The 23,950-nt window shown below is 39.2% G+C and overlaps 1 protein-coding gene across 10 annotated transcripts in view; it reads right to left on the bottom strand.

Moving 5' to 3' along the window:
- The window catches only part of WNK1 (WNK lysine deficient protein kinase 1), a 111,248-nt gene that overhangs the window by 45,096 nt on the left and 42,202 nt on the right, over window positions 1-23,950 (bottom strand). For all 10 annotated transcript variants that reach the window (XR_011141655.1, XR_011141667.1, XM_068947031.1 and 7 more), the window contains exons 4-8: window positions 21,820-21,977; window positions 4,266-4,354; window positions 2,291-2,510; window positions 1,732-2,068; window positions 475-662 (exon numbers count right to left, since the gene is read on the bottom strand). Coding sequence is in view for 8 of the 10 variants with exons in the window: in XM_068947031.1 (XP_068803132.1) it covers window positions 475-662; window positions 1,732-2,068; window positions 2,291-2,510; window positions 4,266-4,354; window positions 21,820-21,977 (992 nt within the window). In the remaining 2 variants the exon portion in view is untranslated. The remainder of the gene's footprint in view (window positions 1-474; window positions 663-1,731; window positions 2,069-2,290; window positions 2,511-4,265; window positions 4,355-21,819; window positions 21,978-23,950) is intronic.

Here is a 23,950-nt window from a genome sequence, read left to right as displayed (position 1 = left end):
GCAGAGTCTGCAATCAGAGCCTCACAGAACATGCATAGCAATTTCATACTTACACAGCAGCTCAAGTTATTCTAATCCTTTCCTCAAATCAACCCAACAACTTGATCCCTGGTAACTTCACGTACAGACAAAGTAGCTCACAATACCTTTCTAAGTGATATTAAATGCTCATTTTCATGAGATAACATCATGAGAACAAGGTTACACCTGTCCAAAAACCTACTAACCCATCAACTTTGCCTCAATGCATGCTCAAGATCAAACAAAAGCTTATGCTTTAAAAGACAAACATGCCTTGCATGTTTTTATTAGCCTTAGCCCCACTGGAAAAATCTCCCATTTACTGCTCCCATGCCCAATTTGTACCACATGCAAAACATAGAAGGTTGGCTGCCAGATTTTCTTCTCACCTTTCAAGAGAAATACAAAATGAAATAATTCCATGTGTTTGCGATACTGTAAATTCTGGCTTACCACTGCAGGTGGCTGATATCCTCCATGCTGTTGTGACTGCACTTGGCCAACTGAAGCTGTGTATCCCTGGACTGCTGCTGTTGAAATTGACTGGTCATGCTGGGAACCATAGGACACAGTCTGTTGGCTGCTCACACACGATTCAGTATAAACAGACGACCCCTGGCCACTGTCAACTGTCCCGTCAGCTGCAGATATTAAGGATAAAAACCTACATTTCAAAACTGTACTCTGGATTCACAATTTAAAGATCTTACAGTCGATCAAATGCTAGATTGTGTTTGTGTCATGACACGTGGACTTTATCAGCCTTTTACTCTTTAAAATATTTAAGCTGGTGCAAAAATATGAGAATTCTTTCTTCCTCAATATAGTAACTTTTTACCAGTTTGTTTTCCCTTAACCTACAGAAAATCACAAATTTCAGGAAGCATAGCTTGTTTTAAAGTATCTTTCCAAAAACCTCCTATACAACGCTAGGCTGGGAACAAAAAGTTTTCATATGGCTATGGACCTCCGCTGATCTTTTAGATTTTTTTTTTCCCCCAGAAGCATAAAACAAGCCTGTTGTGCTTGGCTGGCAGATGTCTCTCAAGTAGGCGTAGGCATAATAGAGAACTTGAAATCCCAGTTACCTATATAGCAGATAGTAATGTGCTTTCTAATCTCATCATTCTAATGTGGAAGTTCTCATATCATCATTATTCAAATAGTGATGATAAAATAGTGGCTTGGCAGAAGAAAGTTAGGAGTGTTAATTTATCTTTCTATGTACAGCCTGCAAAACAGGAAATGAAGCAATTCTTCAGAAATCGAAATATGAGCTGTGTCAATCTAATTTCCACCTGAAACAAAAGTTAAAAAGTAAACAGGTGTTTATGGTGGCTCTAACTGCACTGCTGTAAGTGTAGGCAACTGTCTACAGGGCCAGAAGTTACTGTCCTTAGTAGAGCAGCAAAAACCAGGACATGCATTCATACTTTAGGTGCCCAAGTTAATTTAGTGTATTAACTTAAAACGAAGGAAAATAATTTTGTGCTAAGATGCGACACTGTGGATTGTACCATGAGATTTCGCTCAACTAAGGCACAGGAACGCATCTTATTCGGCTATGCCTTCTAGTGGGCTAATGCTCTTCAGGAGACAGCAACATCTTAAGATATTTATTACTATACCCACCAGGAGTTTAAGACTCCCTAAGTGAGGAAACAGTCTGTGCACAAGAAATATCCAAAATTAACTAACTGACACACTTACAAAGAATAGATATACTGGGTTGCTGGAACTGCAGTTGTTGGTGTTGATCAGCTTCTGGTTCTTCAGGTTCCACTTGCGTAGAAACTGATGCTGAAGTAGTGGGGACAGAAGTAGTACCAGTGACAGATTGGGGATGCTTTGACCCTGCATGGGAAGCACTTGATTGTTGCTGTTGCTCCAGCTGTTGCTTTTGACTGCTTTCCTCCTGCAGCTTCTTCTCCTGTTCTTCTCGCACCAATTGACGCTGCTCTCGCTTTCGCTTAATCAAAGACACCCTGTCCTTGATAGCTTTTGCCATTGTCTTGTGATCCCCTTCACAGACATAGCCAGATTCCACCTGAATGAGGATATATTCACAGAATTCAGACTATCAAACACAGTCACTGTTGTAGTGCTACAAGAGAAGTCATCACTCTCTTGTACTAACTTCTCATTCCCAAACTTCTGAAGAAGTTTTATTTTAAGACAGTAAGAAAAAAGTAAATGCTGAGCCTGATAGACTACATTTCAGTATCGGAGAACGCCAGTACCTTCAGTGCTTTGCAAGACCACCACTTACCATTTCCTGTGCTACATCCTCTGGGACATCTCTCTCCAAGTCAAAGGAAAACTCTATTGCCTCATTATCTTTATATTTGCCCTTGAGTTTTTTGATGTCTTCAATTCGCAGCCAGAGCTTAATAGCAATTTTTTCTCCATCATCTTCCTCTGCTAGTTCTACCCGTACTCCAGTCTCCTCTTGGAAGAAAGCATGATTCAGAAGGTCCTTAATAGCGTATCTAGCATATTGGGAAAGAGCACAGAAAGCACACACAGTTTTTCGGTTTTGATAAAATATTAAGGAATATCCTTGCCTGATGATCCTCCAAATTTATTTTTCTACGCTTTGTGCTTCTCCCATTAATCTTTTGGTAGTGCGTAGTTCAAATTTCTCTTTTAAAGCATGATAGAGAAATTCAATAGAATGATAATACAGACATACAAAAAGTATGCATTGGTCAATACAACAGAAGTGCTGAGAGATTTTAAGCCAACTGAACTGAACAGGCTTTGTGTTAACTAAAATAACAAACAAGAAACCTTGAAGAAACAATTTGGCTTTGTTTAAGATTAAGATCCAACACACAACCTTTACTCCCCAGATCAGTACAGCAATCCAAACAGACTAAATTAAATATTTTAAAATAGCATCCAAAATATCATCTAGTTAATTCAGCACTGGCTAAGCACCACTTCTTTCCTTTCAGATTTTGTACTACTTTTGAACCACTTCATCTTGCACTCTTTTTGGCATAGTTAGAGGCTTTGTCCTGAACTTGCAATGCTACATATTTCTTCCAGCACTGGGAACTGAGCTTGGCAATAACAGACTTCAGAAAAGCTTAAGTAGCAGAAAAGGTCATATTGAGAATCAGTTTTCATTTTATGAATCTTCTCGTTTAAGTTCTAGCTATGGGGACACTCAGGAGTTCTAGGATTTAATGCTGATCCAGAAGCACTATTTCCAATTATGCCCCTACACAATAACATCCTCTAGGTACAAACGAAGATATCAAATAAGACAAAAGAGAGCAAGGCCATCACCCTATACTACAGAGCTGACTAAGCTTGACTTGTAGTCAAACTAACTGTACAGCTTTGTGACCGATACGTAACAAGTGTAAAGATTACCTAACCAACACAACAAAAGCGTAAAGGTTACCTACCCAATACAACAAAAGACAATCTATGCTCATATATGTGCAGTGTAATGGTAGTAGTCTAAAAGTTGGTTGCCCGGGGGAGATAATGGCAAGGAATAAGTGATGTACAGCCACAAAATTAGCTTGTGGATAGGAAAAATACAGAACTGTTTAATAAAAACAACAGAGAAAGAGAACAGAAATTAAAAATATACAGCAACATCATCAAATGTAGGACTTCAGGAATTAGTAGAAGGGGTTGACTCAACATTCATAAACTGACAAAAAACTGACTCTGGACAGAAGCACCCAGGGGATGCTAGAGAAAGGCAGAAGGCTGAAGCATTCCTAAAAATCAAACTTTCGTAAGCAACAACCTTGGAAAAGCAAAAAACAAAAACTCACAAACAAATCAGAGCAGTTACAGATTTTCTGTAATAGTAGAAGTCAAGCACTTTGAGCAGAAATCATCCCACAGAAAGTGTGAATAAACATGAACCGAAAGAAGTTAGAATAAAGAGCCCGCAAAAACACACCACGCACTTACACAGAATGAGGAACCCAACAAACAATCCAAATACTTGGGGACTGGGAAGGATTGCCCTCGCTGTTTTACAGACCAGTTCAAAGTTGTAGTAAGAAAGGTGCATTTTCTGAATGAACTCACAAGGATGGTTACTACAACATTAGCACTTTTCCTGACAGTGTTTGCAAAGAACCCTCTAATACAAGCATTGAATAAGAATCTACCAAAGAACAGAACTGCAGAATTAGTAGTACTCACATCCTAACTTTTGTCAAAACTTCTCATCGTAACAGTTATAGAATCAGTACGTACTGAAAAGAACTTACCTTTCACCTTTGTTTTGCCGAATGCATCCCTCAATAATCTCCTTCACTTCAGGGATTGCTACTTTATCAAAGCTGGCTGGCTTGACACCCTGGAACAGACAAGTAACAGAAAAATCAAGAAGGTTCGTTTGATTTAAGTTGTGATTGTGCAAAAATTTACTTACAAAACAATCTAACTGTTCAACTGTTTGTTACTGACTTTTTCAGAAGTGGATTTTTTTCCTGTTTCTTAATTACACCTCCATCACGAAAGGCTTTGGCAGTTGGGTTCTGAGTTATGCCAAGAGTACCTTTAAATTCCTGTGGAAGGAGCGTTGGTTAGAGGGGCATACACAGACCGGACTGAGAAGGGAAGGAAGAGTTTCCTACGTAATAATAATGCACAAAGCACATGATTAACCTCACAGTTTTTAAAGGATTCTGTTGCTTCCTTTAGAATTTCCAGCATACCATTATACGAAGTAACTTGGATAGAGATTCATTCTATAGAAAATGAACTTAGCCCAGAAGATAGCATCTAACTGGATCATTAAAAAAGAAAAAAAAAAAATCTTAACAGCAAAACCACCAGTGCACACACTTACTTATATCTTAGCCCTTCCCAGAAGACCTGCTAAACCCAAACCACACTGTTGTATGATTGCTGCTGCGCGTTCAAAAAAAGTGAATTTTGCAATACGGTCCTTTCCAAAAGCCCTTCAACAACACAAGGCAATCCCTTCTCCAATGCATGATAAAGCTACTGGGGGCAGAGGAAACAAAACCTAAGTATAAACGCCTCTTAGAGCGGAATCAGCTACTCACATCAGTCAACTAAACAGACCACGAGCGCTGACCAGTTGGGAATTCTACAAAACTAGGCAGACAGAGAGCCAAAACCATCATTTCCTCATCACCAGAACCAGGCAGAATCTGGCACTCCATTTCACTTGACTCAGCCTCTACAAGCAAATCTTTTATTTAAAAAGGCAGATTGAGAGAGGCTGGTGCCACCACGTTTAAATACCTTTATCTAAAGGAACCCAGTTTTCAGACCAAAAAAACTGACATCTGTATCACTTGAATTCAGTAACTAAAAGCCTGTAGTACTACTGTAGAGTATTAATTACCAGGTACACTTGATACATGTGACCCTGCATCACTGGTGAATCACAGCTAAACAAAAACAACAAAAAAAAAGAATGAAAATTGTAGAATCCGAGGTACAGAAATAAATGTAGTAGTAGTAGTACAAGCAATATGATTTGTGCCCTGATGAGCTACAGTTCTCTCACTGTACAAAACAGTATAACTTCCCATCAAACATCAAGGAACATCAAGACACGACCCTTCATCTTTCTTTTATTGCCAGTGGAAAAGTAGTCCTGAAATGGAAAGGCTGAGAGTCTCTGAACTAAACCCTTTGCAGCTACAGACCTTTAACTGACTATGGATCTAATATGATAGTAAGTTCCACCTACATTCACATACCACTTTCTTCTTGCCAGACAGGGCAGTACATTGACTTCACATGTTCACTGCCTAGGATACACTCTGTATCCCACTCTTCCAGGAAAGGGCGCACTGGACTTCAGCAGGTGCAAGTGCAAGACTGGGGGGGCAGAGGAGTCTGGTCCTTCAGTGAACAACAGCACTGTTCATGGCTATGTTTTACAAAGGTGTTGTGTGTGTGTGTATCTGGAACTTAAAAAGGGGGGGTGGGGGGGTGGAGTACAAAAACTGAAGTACATAGGTCTCACTTGATAAAAACCTCCTATCTTACAACTGCAGTCTGGATTATCTGTTTCTTTGCTCTAAAATATGCTCTTACGAAATTCTGGCAATTGAGATTCACAGAACTGAAGCGCGTATTGTGACAAGAATGAGCCCTGAAACACAGCCTTTCAGTGAACATTAACTTAATGCTTTTAAAAGCTCCAGTGAACATAAGACTTTTGGAGATCAATGCCTCAGCTGATAAGACATTGGACCAAAGTTTGCGCAAGTGAACTTAAATACAGTAACCAGGTCGTGTCATAAACCTCCAGTTTTCCAGCAGGACATCAAAAAGCTCTATGCTCTATTACAAGAGATGTTTTATATAACTGGTTTTAACATTTATTACTTGTATTGAATTCCTGTTGCATTTGTCTCTGCTTATAGAGTAGAGGCTAGCAACAGTGACAGTCACCTTTTGTTATGGTCAGGCTTAAAATGGTCCCAGGAGTTCAGGTTCATATGTGTACAGATAAATCTCTAGACAGTGCTCCATCTCTCTCTCTCTCTATATATATGTATATAGAGATAAAATATAATCTCTATAGTAGTTATTTTTACTATTTATTGTACCTAAATTTTGTACTTAAACTTACCAGACAAGTCTAAAGTTTAACTCATCTGAGGCTCCTAAATAACTAGAGCCCCAGACATAGCAACAGCTTCAATGTGTGTTCATTTACATTGTGACAGTAAAGAAAGATGTCAAATCTGGTACAACCTTATTTCAGAAAAACAGAAAAGCTAAGACAAGCATAAGACAACTGGTATAACAAAATATTAACAAAAGGAAACCAGAACATGAGCTTTCTCTTGACTTTTTTTTTTTTTTTTTACCACGTGCTTTGTTCTTTCAAGAAGCCTGAAAAGATGAAGCGAAGAAGAGATTTTAGAATCAGTGATCTAGTCTGCTAGATTATATATCCCCAGCCTGAAAAAATCAAATAACTGTTTACAAATTGTTAGGCCCTTCCATGAGGGCTCCATCCTACAGTACTCTATTTTGTGAGCTCCAAAACAGGAGTTCAATTAAAAAGAAAAAAGGCCTCCCAAGCCCCCTCCACCACATTTTTCATTTTCCTAACTCTTCCTCAGAAAAGTCTGGGAGACTTCATACTAGGGCCTAAAACCAATACAGGATGAGGTACTCAGACAGCTACATCTGTTTCTTAATTTGTTCCACAGAGAAAACCAAAGGAAGGCCTTGCAATTCAGATGACCTTGGTGTGTCCTTAAGAGCTCCTGTGAGCTGTGCAGTCAAACACACTTTCATTAATTTCTAAACCCAAAGACACTCAAGGACATAGCAAGTTACTCAGTATTTCCTGGTTCAAACACTTTAAATGCTGTTACAGTTACTGCAAGATAGTCATGTTCCTGTACGCCTCTCTCCATTTCTCCTTTGCACCCCAAACCTGCTTGGAAGAATCACAACTCAGGTTTTTAAATCTTCTGGTCTCATTCCTCAGTGGCAGTTTAAACAGAACTAAATACTTAAATGATGACAGCATTTCTTCTGAATTTGCTAGGAAAAAAAGAAGAGCTCTAGCATAGTAAAAAGCATGCAGAATAGGTATAACAGACAAAAGAAAATCAGGTTTTCTGAAACTATGGTTTAAGACAGCAAAAACTGACACTGCTGCTGAAAGCCAACAGATTTCTGCTCTCCATCTCCCATTCCCACACCCATGCCATTTCTTCCCTTTTGCCAGCACAAGCATTTACACAGCTGCAAAGTGAACCACATCTTGATACCTATCAAGCTAAAAACAAACCCAGACAAAGACTGCAGCAGTTTTCAGTGAGGTGAATTTCTCCATTGTGGTTCACCACATAGTAGCGCTAGCTCTCAGCCTTACAGAAGGACAGTGTTGAGCGCAAGAGCTAACCAGGGCAGAACTGCTTCTTCTGACCACAGTACTGACTTAAAAATAAATTCCTAAACATTTACATTTTGAGAGAATATTCCTAACTTTAGAATAAGTTGCAGTTTCTGGTACCTGCATAGTCTAAAAGTAAACTAAATACTGATCTTACAGTCATCTTAAGCATAAGCACAGATTTCATATTTGATAAATCTTACATGTGATAAAATCTTGTTCCAGAATTTAACATCCTCATTTCTGCAGTTGTATGATCCAGTAAAAACATATGTAGGTACTCTTAAAAATACTAGATTTACAAGATACTTTAAATACCAAAGTAAAGGCTACCCAGGACGCCTCTGAACAATTTTCACCTAGAAATACATAGTATTTTGCATTAGTTAGATCATCAGGATCAGTCGTGTATCATCTCATTCCAATTCAAAAGATATTACAAATATCATTTGCTTCATCAGAGAGGGTACAAACAATCGGTGCTGAGCGACTTTTACACCGAAACAAGCTAGAATAAAAAAAAAGATATAAAACGTCATGTACACTTAACAGTGCGAAATTAAAGGAAAAGTGAGGCGAAGAATAACATCACAGATGGGAAATAGCAGGAACAAGAATTGGTCCAGCCCGGCTGTTCAGAATTCTAGTCCACATTTTTTAAAAACTTATTGAAAAAAAGTACACTCGAGTTTGAAAGCTAAAGACCCAGTTTATGCAAACGCTGACCAGTTCAGCAGTTTTACACGTCAAGAATTCTGATTCACCTCCAAAAGCCTTTACTTTGGCTACACATACTTATCCTATACAGCTGAAACGCATACATACCTCTTTAGCACAATCCTTGTGAGTGCAGCAACAACAGTGGGAATTAACAATTACAAATACGGGACAAATCTCTCTTTTTGTGAAATCCATCAGGAAAAGAGACACATGCACCAAAAAATTGGGTGCTAGTTTCCAACAGGAATCTGCTAAACTGCCTTAACGCACAGCAGAAGGAAAGCAGACATCAAAGTTAGAAGGGAGCATTGTTTTCTCTTTGAGACCTCCTGTACTTTTCCAAGGCCAGTACATGAGGCTGCAGAGATTCAAGTTCAATATCTGCTTTTGCCACTCTCAGTTTCTGAATAGCAAGAATAAATGTAAGCAAGAGGTAAGCCTGGCCTTTTCGGCCTGCCCAGCTACCTTGGCAGAGGAGGAAGAAGAGGCAGCGCGGGGAAGCTTTACTTCCTGCATGTCCCCGCCTCCCCGTTTGGCTGCTCTGCCTATTCCCCACCCCGGTTTTCTGCCACAGTTTAAAGGCTGCACAGAAGAACATCACCCAGTTCCACTCCGGCTGTGGCAAAAGGCCCCTTTTAAAGTGAGGCGAACGGGGCAACAGAGTTGTTTTGACCGAGATTTGCTGGCACTCATTTTATACATGGGGGGACGAGGGAAAGCAATAGGAGAAAGGCTGCAGGTTTTTCTCCTCTTCCTTCCATGGAGCTACCTAAATACCCCTATAACTGACTACAACTTCAGCCTCACAGAACACAAATCAGCACTTTGCACTTAGCCAGCTCTGCTACGATAAGACAATATATTCCACCTCCCTCCTTCCTGACCATCACGTCCTGCTACCGTTGGCGATGTCTGCTGCTTTTCTCTTGCCGTGTGCTTAATGTAAGGGAATAGGTGTTTTGAGGTGATTTTCAAACTGCTTGACAAAGGTAGACAAGAGCATTGTTGCCTGTTTTCCATCACAGGTGCACAATTGATCTGCAGAGCTGTATTTTCAAACATCTCTTGCTCGTCTCCAAATCTAATCCTGAAGTCTCACATCACCTGTTCCTAGCGTCTAGTTTCAAATTGCCATTGTAAAACTTGCTCACTAATAAAATGAACTGTCTACAGCTCCAGGATTTTGGGGGTTTTTTTTTGGAAGGACACAGGGAGCAAGGGTAAGGAAATCCAGGCGCATCATTTAAGATGTGAAGCGTGCAAATGAATTCTGACCAACTAGTGACGACAAACGGCAATAAAATTCAAGCTCATTTTTAAGTTATCAAGACCACATTTTACCTTCAAATAACACACTACTAAGTTCCTCAGGTATACCACAACTACAGCAATGTTGTTATCACACCATGCAATATCATTATAAAGCAACATTTTTTGATACTTCACTGTGTATTTTAGGAATTTTCTCAGTCAGCTACAGTGAAAGGGGCCCAGGAGTCAAGGTGGGTCAAGGGGAAAAGGTTAAAGATCCTGCTGTGCTGAGTGTCCTTCAAACTGCAAGCTAGAAATTTTCACTTACACATCTACCTGTGGATTATCATCTCACTTTTAACCATGCTTACTGGTATCTTGAATAAAGCATGTTGGCATTTTGCTTGCCATTGCTTGCATTTTTGTTACTGTTGTTACACTTGCATTCGAATCAAATAGACACTCTGTGGTCAAAACAAATCCCAATCTACTTCGCATGGAACAATCAAACATTTTATACCACGTAATTAAGACTACATTTCTCTGGGGTGCGTTGCACAAGTTGTACAGAAGGTTTCAAGAGTTTCAGCTTTTAACATCCCCCCGCCCCGCACCTAACCACGTTTGCACTATTCTCAGAAGTGCTTTAGCTAGGGAGCTTGAATGGAATTCTACCATACCAGATTAATCTTCTCAAACAAAGTGTTCAGACTTTGCAGTCCAGAGGCTAATAGAATCAGCGGCAAAGTCAAATCGCACAAACAAAGTAATTAAATCTCCTTATTTTCTTTTTGTGAAGCTGTTACCAACAAGTTTGAACCAGACCCAGGCTGCCACAAACCATTAATTCCTGGAATTTAGAAAGAACATAAAATTCCAGTGGAAAACAAGCTAGTGATCCTACCTCCTTCCCCATACTCTCAAAAAAGCCCCCAGGCAACACTATACATAGCGTTTAAATTGGTTTACCCCATGATCCTCTAAACATCACCACCTGCTATTAGTTACTTTGCCTGGCCCTCAAAACCTTTAACCATCTAAATGGTTTAACCATTTCCTCCCTTCTCCACCTCTCACGCTTCACCTCATTCCATGTCTTCTTTAGAAGCAACTCTTTCAGTTTAGTTCCTTCCTTAATTTCAGAGTACATCCACAACCAAAAAATCCAGACTATATCGTAATTCTCATCCCAGTCCAACTGAATACCTGTATTCTTACCTCTTATGAAAACGACAACTTCAGCTTAGCCTTTACTCAATTAAAGAGAAATATAGTTGCCTACAAAAAGCTAGATTTTTATTGTTCTTGTTAAAAATCAAGACAGAGTACTTGAGATTGCAGTAATGAAATTAAAAAGCCAACTGAACACATAGAATAAAAATTTAGCTTCTCTGATATCAGCATTTCAGCAGTAATTAATTCCGGACAATTGGTAACTCTCTAAAGAACAAAATCAGTTAATCCTGCAAAATAAGTGCTGCACAACATCAATATCCTAATGGATTAAACAGCATGACTGTGATGCAAGCAATAGGGACAGATGAAAGCTGGCAATGGGCTAGATTTAGCTCATGAGGTGCTATTTAGACTATTGTGTTAGCTAGGACAGGCCTAGTTTTCCTCTGATCAAAAACAAACATTGATTGCACATTTTTGAACCCAAATGAGGATACCTTTTGACCCTGACTAATCTACCATTACCCAGACCAAAATATCTCCCTCAGCTATCTGAGGGAGCTCTTCTATGTCACTGAAACAGCTCAACCAGTCCATCTTCAGTTAGGAGAAGCTGGAGATGCAAAATTCACCCATTCTTACACAGGTCTGTAAGTAATCCAAGTCCAATGACTCTTAAATTTTCCCAAACCAGCAGTCTTAAAGACTTGCAACAGATTATTGTGCATATTCAGACTTCACAAAAGCATTATAAAGACAACAGAGGCAAGGTAGTATTTATATAGGCCTGCTTGCTGCAACCTGATCAATCATAGTTTGGAAACTTTTCCTCCTCCATTTACCACTTACTCTCAAACAATTTTGAGGTGTTAATAAACACAAAAGGCAAAAGCAGGAAAAACAGGGGAAAAAAACTCCCAAGCATACAACATGATGAAAGTTATTTGCACAAGGTATATTTGTAATATGATCAACACACTCATACTAACTGCTTATTCCTGAAGTTAATTTGTGAGGTTGCTTTAAAATAAGTATCTAGTAATTTGTATGAGCTCATCTATGGTAAAAAGAAGAAAATACACTCCTCTTGTTTGACTAGCCATCACAGCTTACTCCCCGTCATCTCTGTATTTCTATTCTGCAGCTGATCTCCAAGCCCAGGAGCTGCAGAACACTACCTGCTTATCCAAAGGCTTTGCTAGGTGCCTCAGTACTATCTATTGACTTAGTAGAGCCAAAAAAATTACAGTGTTAAAAGCTTTACAGTTGCACGTATTTGAAGATCCAGCCCATCAGCAAAGCTAATTTTGGACAGATGCACTGGGCTAAGGCTCTGTTGTTTGGGTTATGTTTTTTCCACACAGTTAAACTTGAACGAGAATCGATATTAATTCTTTCTAGATACTGCTGGCTGTGATACTTTCCAGCACTCATAAGGAAAAGGTTATAACAACAAAGCAAGTAAAACAACCACTGTACTTCTGATAGCATTGAACTGTAAATTACATCATGTACTACTGTTGAATATACACCATGCCTTACAACTATCCCTTGACTAATTACCTAGCCCAGTACACAGGCAATTTAAGTTTTTACTGTAGACACGAATCCTCTGTTCTTCGGGCTCACCAAAGAAAATAAAATGAAAGCATCAGTCAGTTTCAAAGGGCAGAATCTAGAGTCCTCATGACTCTGAAGAGATGGTTTTAGTTAAAAAGAAGATGAACTAATTCACAGGACCCTCTGCAACTGCAGCACCCTTCTCTAGCAAGTAGGGCATAAATTATATAAGCTCTACAACAGCAAATTCTGTAACTAAGAGGCGGAACAAAATTCCTCAGTCTATCACTTTCAAGTAATTACAATATTGCTGCATTTAGTGCTTAGAAAAGCTGTTGCTTAGAAATATACAGCATAAGGATACACGTCCCAATGCAACAGTAAAGACTGACTGGACAAGTGGATTGAGCACGAACTTTACAGTTTTTGCTCTTGCACGAGAATGAAAAGGTAGGATCAGTTTAATCTATCATGCACAGTTCTTATCTTCACATTTAGTTGCAACTGCCTATGCTTTTTCAACAAGAATATGCAGTAATATACATCTTGAGCTAGCTGAACAACTCTTCTCTTTTGTCAGGACTTCAGCTTGGATATAGCTTTCAAAAAACAAACAAACAAACAAACAACATGCATTTTAGCACCATAAATTTGGAAGTATGATGGTGAAAGAAAAATAAAACAAAAATATCTATGTTTGATTTTCAGTCTGAAAACGTATTTTCCATAAATAAATTATTTTACTTGTGTTCTTCTGCTTTAACAGCAACCATTTTGACAGAAAAACACCATCTAGCGCTCATCTTAAGAATATAGCAATACTAATTCTAAAGTCACAGATTAGGTCCAGGTGGACCTGGGACTGAATAAAAAAAAGTATATGTATACCAATCCAACATTAAATCTCTCCCATTGGCCTCACGCTCACTATCGGGACTATCCCTTAGAAGATATCTACTAACAGGATCAGGCTAATATTGCAAATTCTGAAAATAGCGCACAATTCAGTCAATGCACCATGAACACTCCTCAAAACTTACTGTCCCCTTTATGTTATGACTTATTCTAATAGGAGAGAAGGATCTCTGCTAGGTACCAGAGATTCAACAGTTTCAGAGGAGGGTCCTAAAAAGTATCCCTGCTACACAGGGAACTTGGTGGGGAGGAATGATAAAGCAGAAACGTCTCTGAAGGAAATTTACCTTAAAACAAAGGTCACAAGCTCACAGCTTTAGGAAGCCTCTAAATACTGTCACTGGACAGAGAAGCAACAACTCCCTTCCCTTGGGGGCGAGGGGGAATACTACACACGACAGGCAACAGGGTTTCTTACACACACTTTCTAGCCTAGTGTTTCTCTCTACTTTATTCTATATTCTATTTAGGAATAAATTACTTCTGCAAAATCACATTCAACTTCAGTTACTTTCACTCCTCTTGAATGGTTTGGTTTGTGCCCGTATTAGAAGATATGCACATCCACATGCCTGTGTCTGTTCTAGGAACAAGGCTTTGAGTAACCTGGGGATAGCTATATAGAGCTTACGAAAAATTCTGGTGGAGTTCTGGCCTATGAATCACACGGCGAGTCAAAAATAAGCTATTTTGAGACTAACAACGCTTTGAGCTTCCAGAAGACTAAAACTTTCCTGGACTCATCCCACCCCTATCCTTGCAAGACTACAGCAGTACAACGTACACTTGGTAGAATAAGAAATACCAGCCCATCCGTTAACATCAGTATTTCTGAGTAATGGTGCTATGATAATAAATAACACTGAGGTATCACTCTCCCCATAGTAATGGCTAGCATGTCATTTCGGTGATTCACTAATGGTTCCCACAACACTCCAAAGCCAGGGATTTTAAAACACTGACCACCTCCCTGTTCCCAAGAGAAGGGTCAGCTTCCTGTCTTTTGTTGAATTACTTTAACCCCAGGTAATGTAAGAGCTAAGCAGATGTCAGGACAGGGCAGAACACCGTCAAATTTCTCGTGGCATCACGGTTTTGGGAGGCCTGACCCTTAAGAGGTAACGAACCTTGGGGTTTTTTGTTTGTTTGTTTGACTCAGTATCCTGCTAGCTAATTTGTTACTAAAAACCAAACCAAAACAAAAAAATCCCATACATTTAAGAAAACAAAACAGAGGCACATTTTAGAATTTCGCACTGAAAAAATACATTAGATCTTCATTTTATGCAACTCAGCTGAAGCTCACAGTTCCCCCCCCTTATTTTAATTCATGATCATTTTTTAAATCATATTAGACATGATTCAAATCTAATAATATCAAATCATAGCTAGTTCAAAATTGTAAAGACATGCATTCCAGGCTCAGAGGTGAGCGGTACGAGCAAGAAAAATCCTCTTTTGCTTCAAACCAAGTTTGTTTTACAACACCAGTACTGAGGAAACGGTTCTAAATCTGGAATCTTTGGGGTGGAATAATACGAACACTTCTAAGATCAACTTCCAAAAACGTTTAGAAAGAACTCATTTGAATGGGAATTCATTTCTCCTTTCAACTTCAGATATCATCGGCCTTAGCTCTGTAAACAGCAGAGCGTGTTGTAACTCAGAGTCTTAGCTGATCCTTTGGGTTGCTAACCTAATTATTTTCTTTTTTGAAAAAGGCAAAACTAAAACCAAAAAAAATCTGTTTTTTCCATCTTCCATTCTTTAGGTTTGTGCATCTGAATTGATGAGTCACTGACTGAACTTCCACACAGGAAGACTCCTCACTGCCCTTACATACTTCTTAAAAGCCTTATGAAAACGGTTGAAAATGAGAGTGGTTTAAAAACAAAAATCCCCCAAAACACACAAATAAACAAAGAGGTGCACAGGCAGAGAAGATAAGTGGTGGGATCGTAGGTATTCTTTAGTCCACTCAGAGTGATGCTGAGGAACTGGATCCGATGTGTAATTTTTTTCCAAGTTCCTGAAGTCCCCCCCCCCGTGAACACAATTAAAAGTTTTCCCTTTCTTCTTCCCATTAACCCGCTTCCTGGACTTGGTTAAAAGTGCACAGTGTTTTTTATTCTCTGCTTTAACAAAAGTCTCCATCTGCACTGTTTGAAGATTTCCTCCCCTACTTCTCCCCGCATATTTTTCCTGATGCTTTTTCCACTAGAAAACTTGCTAGGAAGAGCATCTCTAGATCTACCTGAACTAAACCACGAAACCAAATTATTCAGGGTAATGAAACAGAGTTTTGTGTATGCCTAACAAGTCACATAATGATTCTAGAAAGCAAAAGAGGAATTTGCATTAACGGAAAGAGCAAGCAACTTGCAGCTTAATTTAAAAAGGATGCTTGATAGCAAAACAGCAGGGAAGGGGAGAACAGGAACTTCTGATCTCATCAATTTTTTCTCTTCAAGAGATGGCCAAAAATGCTTAGAAATGACTGAGACTCTAAGAGGTCTTCCACAGACTGTTTCATTTTAGATATGCTAGTATTCATGAACATTCATTAGACACTATAGGGAAGATTATTCAGAAGTCTAAAGGCCAGGCATTTAAATTTGCTGCCCAGGACTGCTTAGCACAAAAAACAGATAGAGATGGAATGACTTGCCCACCTCCCTCTGATGCAAGGAAAGGGAATTTAGATGACTAGGTTGGACGCTTTACAATGTCTAACTTTCAGGTCCGCTGAAGAGATTAATTTCATCTCATTTGACCACACTGCAAAGCTCAGTAACTGTCTGGTTTCCAGGCCAAGAGAATGACCTTGACTCTAACCAGTGCGCCTCAGTTCCCACAAGCCAGGGAAATTATGGATTTTAAAACCAGTTAAGACACCACCTGGTCAGGTTACTTATTATGTACCTTGTTCCCTCAGGCCTTTTTTTTAAGCTCTGTAGAACAGAGAAAAGTGGTGTCCATTCTGTGGTACAGTCCAGTACAGAACAACTCTTTTTTGAAGTCAAAAATGCAAAATGCTTTTTTTCTTCTCCTCCTAAGGCCAGCTCAGAAGGTAGATGTTTGTTTACAAAGAGGAGACTGGATTTTTGGTGAAAGCAAGGACAAAACTTCACTTTATCAAAGTAAGTATGGAGAATTCTAGGTAAGTAATATATATTATTTAAATATATTCATTCATATGCACACTATATATACACACACGTGTTTGAGTCTATCAGGAGAACTCAAAAGGAAAGTTTATTCAATGGGAAGGGGAGAGTTTTCTATTCGTACTCTATGTAGACAAGCAACACATTTCAAACTGCAGGACAGTTCTTGTCAACTTTTTTGGAATGAGTACGTCTGGATTTTTATTTCAGTGGTAGATATGGAATAATGACTTAAATATGCATAATAAACCTCATTAATTGTGCTTTGACTAGTGCCAGAAGGGTAAGCCAATTGGAAAATTTAATACATCGAAGTATCGGAGACTGAGAAAACAGTACCTCTGCGCATTTAGCAAAATCTGCGCCGAGAAAAGAAAGCTCAAAGGAAACATGATGCAGAGGTAAACAAAGTCTACACTGCATCTGAGAGTGGCAACTGCAACACAAGCAAAAATACCAAGCTAACTTTTGAAGCAACAGTGGGGATTGCAGAGGTCTTGAAGTCTCAGACAAAGCAGCTAAAGGTAGCCTAATTAAGCCTCCAATGCACCGCTTCCCAAACAGGCTAAATTAAAAAAATAGATTTAAGATGTCCGTTCCGCTTCTCTGTTTTAATTTAGATACAGTAGAGTCCATTTCGAAAATTTCTTGTGACAAATTAATGTAAATATGCATGAAACAGGTCAAGGAAGGAATAACAGTCTCCAGAGAGGAATGACGGCAGATGGACAGAAAAGCCTTCCTAAATTTTACCAAGATCTCACACCACTTTTTTGTGCAAGTGAGTATAAAACAGAATTAAACATCTTTATTACATTTTGTATTGGAACTATCTACAATTGCTGTGATATGGTGCAGACTCACAAAAAGGGGACCCGTTCCCTAATCTAGTAGGGCATCACGCACCTAAACGGACAGCTGTCTCTGCACAGACTGGGGGGAGAGGGAGAAATCACGGGAGCAGGTAACGCTGCTTTAATAGCGCAGCTTATCATTTTCAGTTAATTACAGCCGTAGGTGTCTTTATCGAAGCTAAGTTCCCGCTGCATACGTTCAGTCCTAGCTGAAGAGAAATACTGCTTAAATCTCTTAAATCTTGGAACCTTGTTTTGTTTTTTACAGTAAGGTAAAAATGCCAGGAATTGTCATTTGTTTAAATACTAACTACTAATATATTCAGAACCATTTCCAAAGTATAGTAGAGGACAGTTTCACAGAAGAAAGTTGGCTTTTTTGGAGACAAAACTACAACACGGTGATTTGATAAAAATAAAGGGAGGCAACGTCTTTACACTTGAGTGTGAAGACGTGCAGAGAGCATTCTCCATTCAAAAGAAACTGCTAGTGAAAGGGTCTGGACGGAGCCTACTAGAGGTGGCAAGTACAAAGGTCAATACTTTTTGTCACCAATGCTTGCTGAGTCTCTACCAGAATTGTAAAACATTTAACATAACAACCTTAAACCCTAAAAGCTATAGGCAGCTATTTTAAACTAGGCATTATTCAAAATGAGCCAGAATACCCGTTCAAAATCTTGTACTTTTTTCCTTGGGCCAGGGAAAAATTCAGGAACATTGCCCCAACACTCCTTTGTTAAGGAAAAAAAATGGAACTTTTCAGTGAGAAAATGTAAACAGTAGAGACAGTCATCCTGAAAACCCCAGACTCACGCAGCAGTGCTGTTTTCAAGAGGTGAAGCAACAGCAACTGTCTGGGCCAAACATCTTAACTCAGGAAGGAACTTCGGCCTTTAGGTTAGCAAATGTCTAGACATCAAAGCTAACTGCATTATTAAATTAGAAAATTGCTTGTAACAGGGAAGAGCCTGAACAGAAGAGGTAGGACACATAACTGAATATCATAAGCAAGTGCTAACATCCCACCTGGGCATCAGAGCAATCACAAAAGGAGTAAGATCAAAACGTGGTGTGGCCAAAGGCCATTACAGAAGCGAGACCAAAGCAAGGACAAAACAGGAGGTAGGAATTTAAGTCTGTAGTATTGAGTCTAGTCCTGACAAGATGCCCCGGCCACTGAAACACCGTCTACAGGTGTTTCTAACCCAAACAATTGCTAGAATCTAAGGTAATGGAGCAACACTGTCCTTTTTACTAAGCCTAATAGTGCATTAAATAGGGGTAGAGGGAAATCAGTTAACTTAGATATTCTATCTCCTGCACTGTGTGGCTGCACATTTTGATCCTATTGCCTTTGGGGTTTCAGTGGTTTTTAGCTCCCACATGACATGTTTTTTCACCACTGCCAACGACAGCCCATCGTTATTGTCTTTCCCTCTGGTGCTTGTGTGTGCTCCTGGATAAAATAAACCTTTCATTTAAGGCACAATGGGGCTACAGTTGCTACCTCAAAATATTCTCAAACATTCTTAGGAAAGTAACAGACTAAAGAGGTTAATTGGAAATGCTAAACAGCTATCACAAGCCACATTAACTTATGCTGGAAGGAGAAAGGGAAACGCGCTGGTAAGTACTGTTAGGTTCATCCACACAGGGAGTTTTCCAGCTACATTCTATCATTGATGACTCGCATACTGTACTTTTAAGTACTGAATTTCTTAACTGATTCAGCCTACACCCACAACTCCAGACACTGTCTAAATTCCTAAAATCTCTGTTGAAAGGACAGTCAGAAAATCTTGTTTTCTTTCACGTGGAACAAAGGACAAGAACAGAAAACTTCAGGGGTTTTATATAGCTTTGCAGAGCTTTCATGAATTGGTAAAAAGGATACAAAGAGAATTTCATTTCTCTTTCATAACATGGTTCTGCATTTCATGTTATGGAAGAAACTCTGAATTCTCCAAACTCAGTTAGGACAGGTTTGTGCTTCATTCCCTGAGAAGACTGTCTCTTCTTCATAGAAAGTCCTCCTTGAAACCTATTCAAGTTTTTGGTTTTGTTTTGTTTTTAACTAGGAAACTGCTTAGGGAATATAAGCAGATAAACAAACTAAATATACCAGAACACAGGCTTCATTCCCAGCCTAGAAGCAGACACATGCATGCTTCATTTTATCTTCCCATCCTTCCCTTCTTGTGAAAGGTAACAACAGTATTTCCCTCATTTCACACTAAAGGAGATTTTAGATTCTCTCTAGCATGGTAGATGAAAAGCTGAAGAAATCAATATCTAAATTCAATCCGTGAATCATCAATAGCAGAGTGAAGTAGAAAGACTTCTCGGACAGAGGGACCCAACAATAGAACTTCACCCTGCTTTGAATACTATGCTGGATAAGATGACCATTCAGGGTTTCTCATCTACTCAGAAGTTCAACAGTCAACCAAAAAAAGGATAGGAAGACAGATGTACCAAGGTTGCCAAAGGTATAACAAACAAGTGGTAACCCTGATAAGTTTCTAGACAAGTTTGTCTGCTACAAGTCACTATAAAACTTTCCACTTGCTAAGAATTTCACAAACCAGCGAAAAGACAGCTCATAAGAGCTGGGGACCTCCAAACCCAAGACTGTCTCATGAGCTGATTCTTCTCTCCGCTGCTCAGTTCCTAGCCTGTTGTAAGGAAAGGGCAGGGCAGTTAGATCAACTTCAGATTGTTCCAAGAAAACGTATCCGTCAGTTCCACAATGAAATTACACTGCTTTGGCTCTGGCTAAGATGCATATACAAGGGTACCAAAGGATACCACTAAGACTGTTTTGACAGGCTTCTTTGTTTTCTTTCACTTATCAAGATAGTTTGCAGCTCTTAAAGCAGAGCAACTGCTAGATTTTACACTTGTTTCTCTCAGTTTAGAAAATTATAGATGACAGTTCACCAGCATACTAAAGAAATAAGCTCACTTACTCTAACATCTGTTCAAAAAACTAAAAAAAATGTTTTTTCCTTCTTTTTCATCTACCTCTTGTGCCTCTATCACATTCTCCTTCAAACAAGAAATCCTCTTATTTCACCAAGCCTTCCTGCAGAATTCACTACTTCTAACATGAAAAACACCCTTTCTTCCATGTGTGCAGTCAGCAATTGTGTCCTGCTTTTATAATGTGAGGCATTAGAAAGAAGAGAGCATTTTATTTTTCCGAAGCTAAGCAAGTCTTTTTATTATTAAGTCCTCACCTTCTGAAAGGTAATACACACCAGAAGACTAACAGGAATACTTAGTCTCCCATCTATCGATAAAGGAAAGTTCTTTTCCTCCGGTGCATGCGTGCACAGGTATTCTGAAATTTCCAACTGAAAAAGATTTTTGCTTTTCTGAGCCACCTCATTCACTATTCTTTCCGAATGCTTAGATCAGAAGGTTGAACACACTCGCTTTTCTTTCCTGCATTGGTGTAATTTCCATGCACTTTTAGAGACCATAAAGTAAGTCTAACCACCAACAATTTTAAAATTTTTTAGCATTATAGTCCTGCTTCGTATGTTCAAGGTCTGTGGGTTCCACCTAGCCTAGTCACATGGGCAGATTCAAATCTCTTGCTTCTTCTCTCACCTTTATTTGGTTTTACAAGCAACACCTCCACCACTACTACGCTTACCAGCGTTCTTCAACATGAAATACCTGCCTTCTATTTATCAAGTATTTCCACTGCCTAATTATGAAAAGTGCACCTGACCGGTAACTACCTGACACGGTACTTAGTTACCTGACATGGTAACTAAGGACCACTTGGAACTCAGTAAACTATTAACTTAAAATCATTTTAAGCAACAATTTCCGATTTGCCTCAGCAGGTAGCTAAGCCATAGTGCTCTGAATTTGTGATCCGGCTTTATTTCAGAGAACAAACTTAACTAGGTAGTCTTCAAGACCAAAACACTTCCTCCACAGTGTTTTTGAAACCAGAGTGGCTTCAAAAATAATCTGTTATTCTACTGTGTTTTTTTTTTTCCTCCAGCCTTACACATTACCTTCTTACATATTGAAGGAGGGGTGTTAGCACACATGAAATTTTATTTCCACTCACTTTTACAGGCTTCTGATTGGCTGTTTGGTAAGTTGAACCATTTTATTCCCTTCTATCCCATCCCTCTCCCCCAAACCCTAGTCAGCTTGTCTTCTTCCCCACACTTGTGCATTACCAGGCTAGCCAGCTGTACTCCTTTGCTAGCTGTAATAGCTTTAAAATCAGTAGTGGGGAGGAACTTACACTGGTCACTCGTCGGTAGATCTGCGCAGCATTTTGGCACTCAGAATAAGGATACTCAGACGTGGCCATCTCTAGCATACACATCCCAAAAGCATATACATCAACGGATTCATCGTATTTCTCCTCATACATCTCGGGGGCCATGAATTCTGGGGTACCTTAAATTAAAAGAACGATTCAGACTCTAAATGTCTCAAAGCGAGCAGAGGCTGCTGGCGTTACTCACCGCAGGAAGAAGCGGATGGGCAGACCTGTGAGACAAGAGAAAGTGGAGGCAAAAAGAAGAGGGAGGAAACCCTTAGTCACTCTGTTGCATCAACATACTTTGTGAGTCGTCCATTGCAAGGCCTTTATGGAATAAGAATGTCAGGAAAGCGCTGAGGTAATCCCCGCTTTATACATGTTAGTCAATGCAAGCATCAAAACAGATTGGATTGAGCTGGAGTCAAATGAGGGGTGGGGGTACAAAGAAGGAAAAACAGTCAGACTAGCCATAGGCTGCAAACCAAATACTAAGGAGAGTTAAGACACTTACCTTTTCTCCCTGTAAAAAAGGAGGCATATTAAACCTTGTTTCAAAAATTACCTGACTGCCCTCTGCTGCAAAAGAAGTAGCATTGGTAAGAGCCCACAGCTAGTCTCTGACCTAGTGCTCGCCATTTACTTTTTGAAGTAGAATGGTTCAAGAAAGGCCTTGCAATGAAAAACTCTTACAAATATAAATCTTCATGAGAAAGAAGAAAAAGTAATTTTCTGCAAAGGCCACTCACCAGAGCCCTTTTCTTCATATACTTACCTTCCACCTGCAGTATATTTATAGGCCTACTGCAGATACAGGCATTAGTGAGGGACATCCTACAGTCAAAAATACTTAGAAATACAGAGAGATTGAGTTACAGGCACAGAGCGTGAGATTCAACAAGTCCCATTTAAATAGTTTGCAGAAAATTATTGCCCAGTGAAGCATCAGAGCACCCCCTCTGTAAGCAAAGAGATGGCATCGTATGATCAGATTTACTTTAAGCCTGAGATGCAAGCTTGCTTTTTGCAAATGTAAGCACAGAATTATTTCCTGCAGACACCAGATTCAAGACAGTTTACAGGTCATTCAGCATAGCCACATTGCTTGTTTTCACCCCACTAAACCAAAAAAGAGAATGTAATTGTAATCTGTTATCCAAAGGCTAACCATTAATGGTTAACAAGATAAGTGGTAATTTTCCAATTATAAGTTAGAAGATAAGAAGCATATGTTTAAAAAAAACATTTAATTTGTTGATACTGTGTACATTTCTTTTCTATTAATACTTCCACCTGGTTAAAAAGCAGGAAATATTTTAGTGATAGTTCACAAGACAATCTACAGATGTATATCATTTGTCCCATCAAGGAATTCAGCATAGGACTGTTAAGCAGTATTGCATTTTAGCAAGCTTTAAATATTAGGAGTATGAAGAACAACTTCATTCCCTGCAGCCTATTCACACAACTATGAAAACAAAGCTGATAAAACCAATTCTTTAAAGGAGTCACAAGAATGACTGTAGTGGCTCCAACCCCTCAATGGCCTATTTCTGACATGGGCCATTAGTGAATGTTTAAGGAAAAGAACAGAGCCAACGCAAGGCAATACTACCCCTAATGTATTCTGCTAACTTACAGAAATCCACATTCTAGGGACTTCCCAAAGATGACATTATATTACCATCTTCGCATTTAATAGCTTTGATTGACTTTCTCTGATAGGCTTTAGTTTCTGATTACTTTCAAACTGAAGTGTAACAGATTGAATACTAATGCATGGTGACAATCCGAAGAATTTGGCTATATAAATGAACGACAGACTAAATATCAAAATGTTGTTAGAAAGAGGAGCTCTGTCATCAAAACATATTTGCATGTTTCTTGAAGAAACACCATACTGAAGCTCAGATTTACATGTAGTGAAGCAAGAGCGGTTTTATCAACAGTGTTGCAGGGCAATAAACACATATTCCAAAACACTTAATGTCGACATACAAATACCAAAAGCACAATCAAAACTTTGGCATGTATTCTCATCAGAAACATAGAATGACCTCAACAGCCCAGAAACAAAGCCTGCACACTGTTGGCTTTGGTATCACATGTA

Source organism: Struthio camelus, chromosome 1 (assembly GCF_040807025.1).
Source record: "Struthio camelus isolate bStrCam1 chromosome 1, bStrCam1.hap1, whole genome shotgun sequence".
Classification (NCBI taxonomy): Eukaryota; Metazoa; Chordata; class Aves; order Struthioniformes; family Struthionidae; genus Struthio; species Struthio camelus.
The sequence above is the reverse complement of the archived record's forward strand: the minus strand, read 5'-3'. Positions and strand labels throughout refer to the sequence as shown.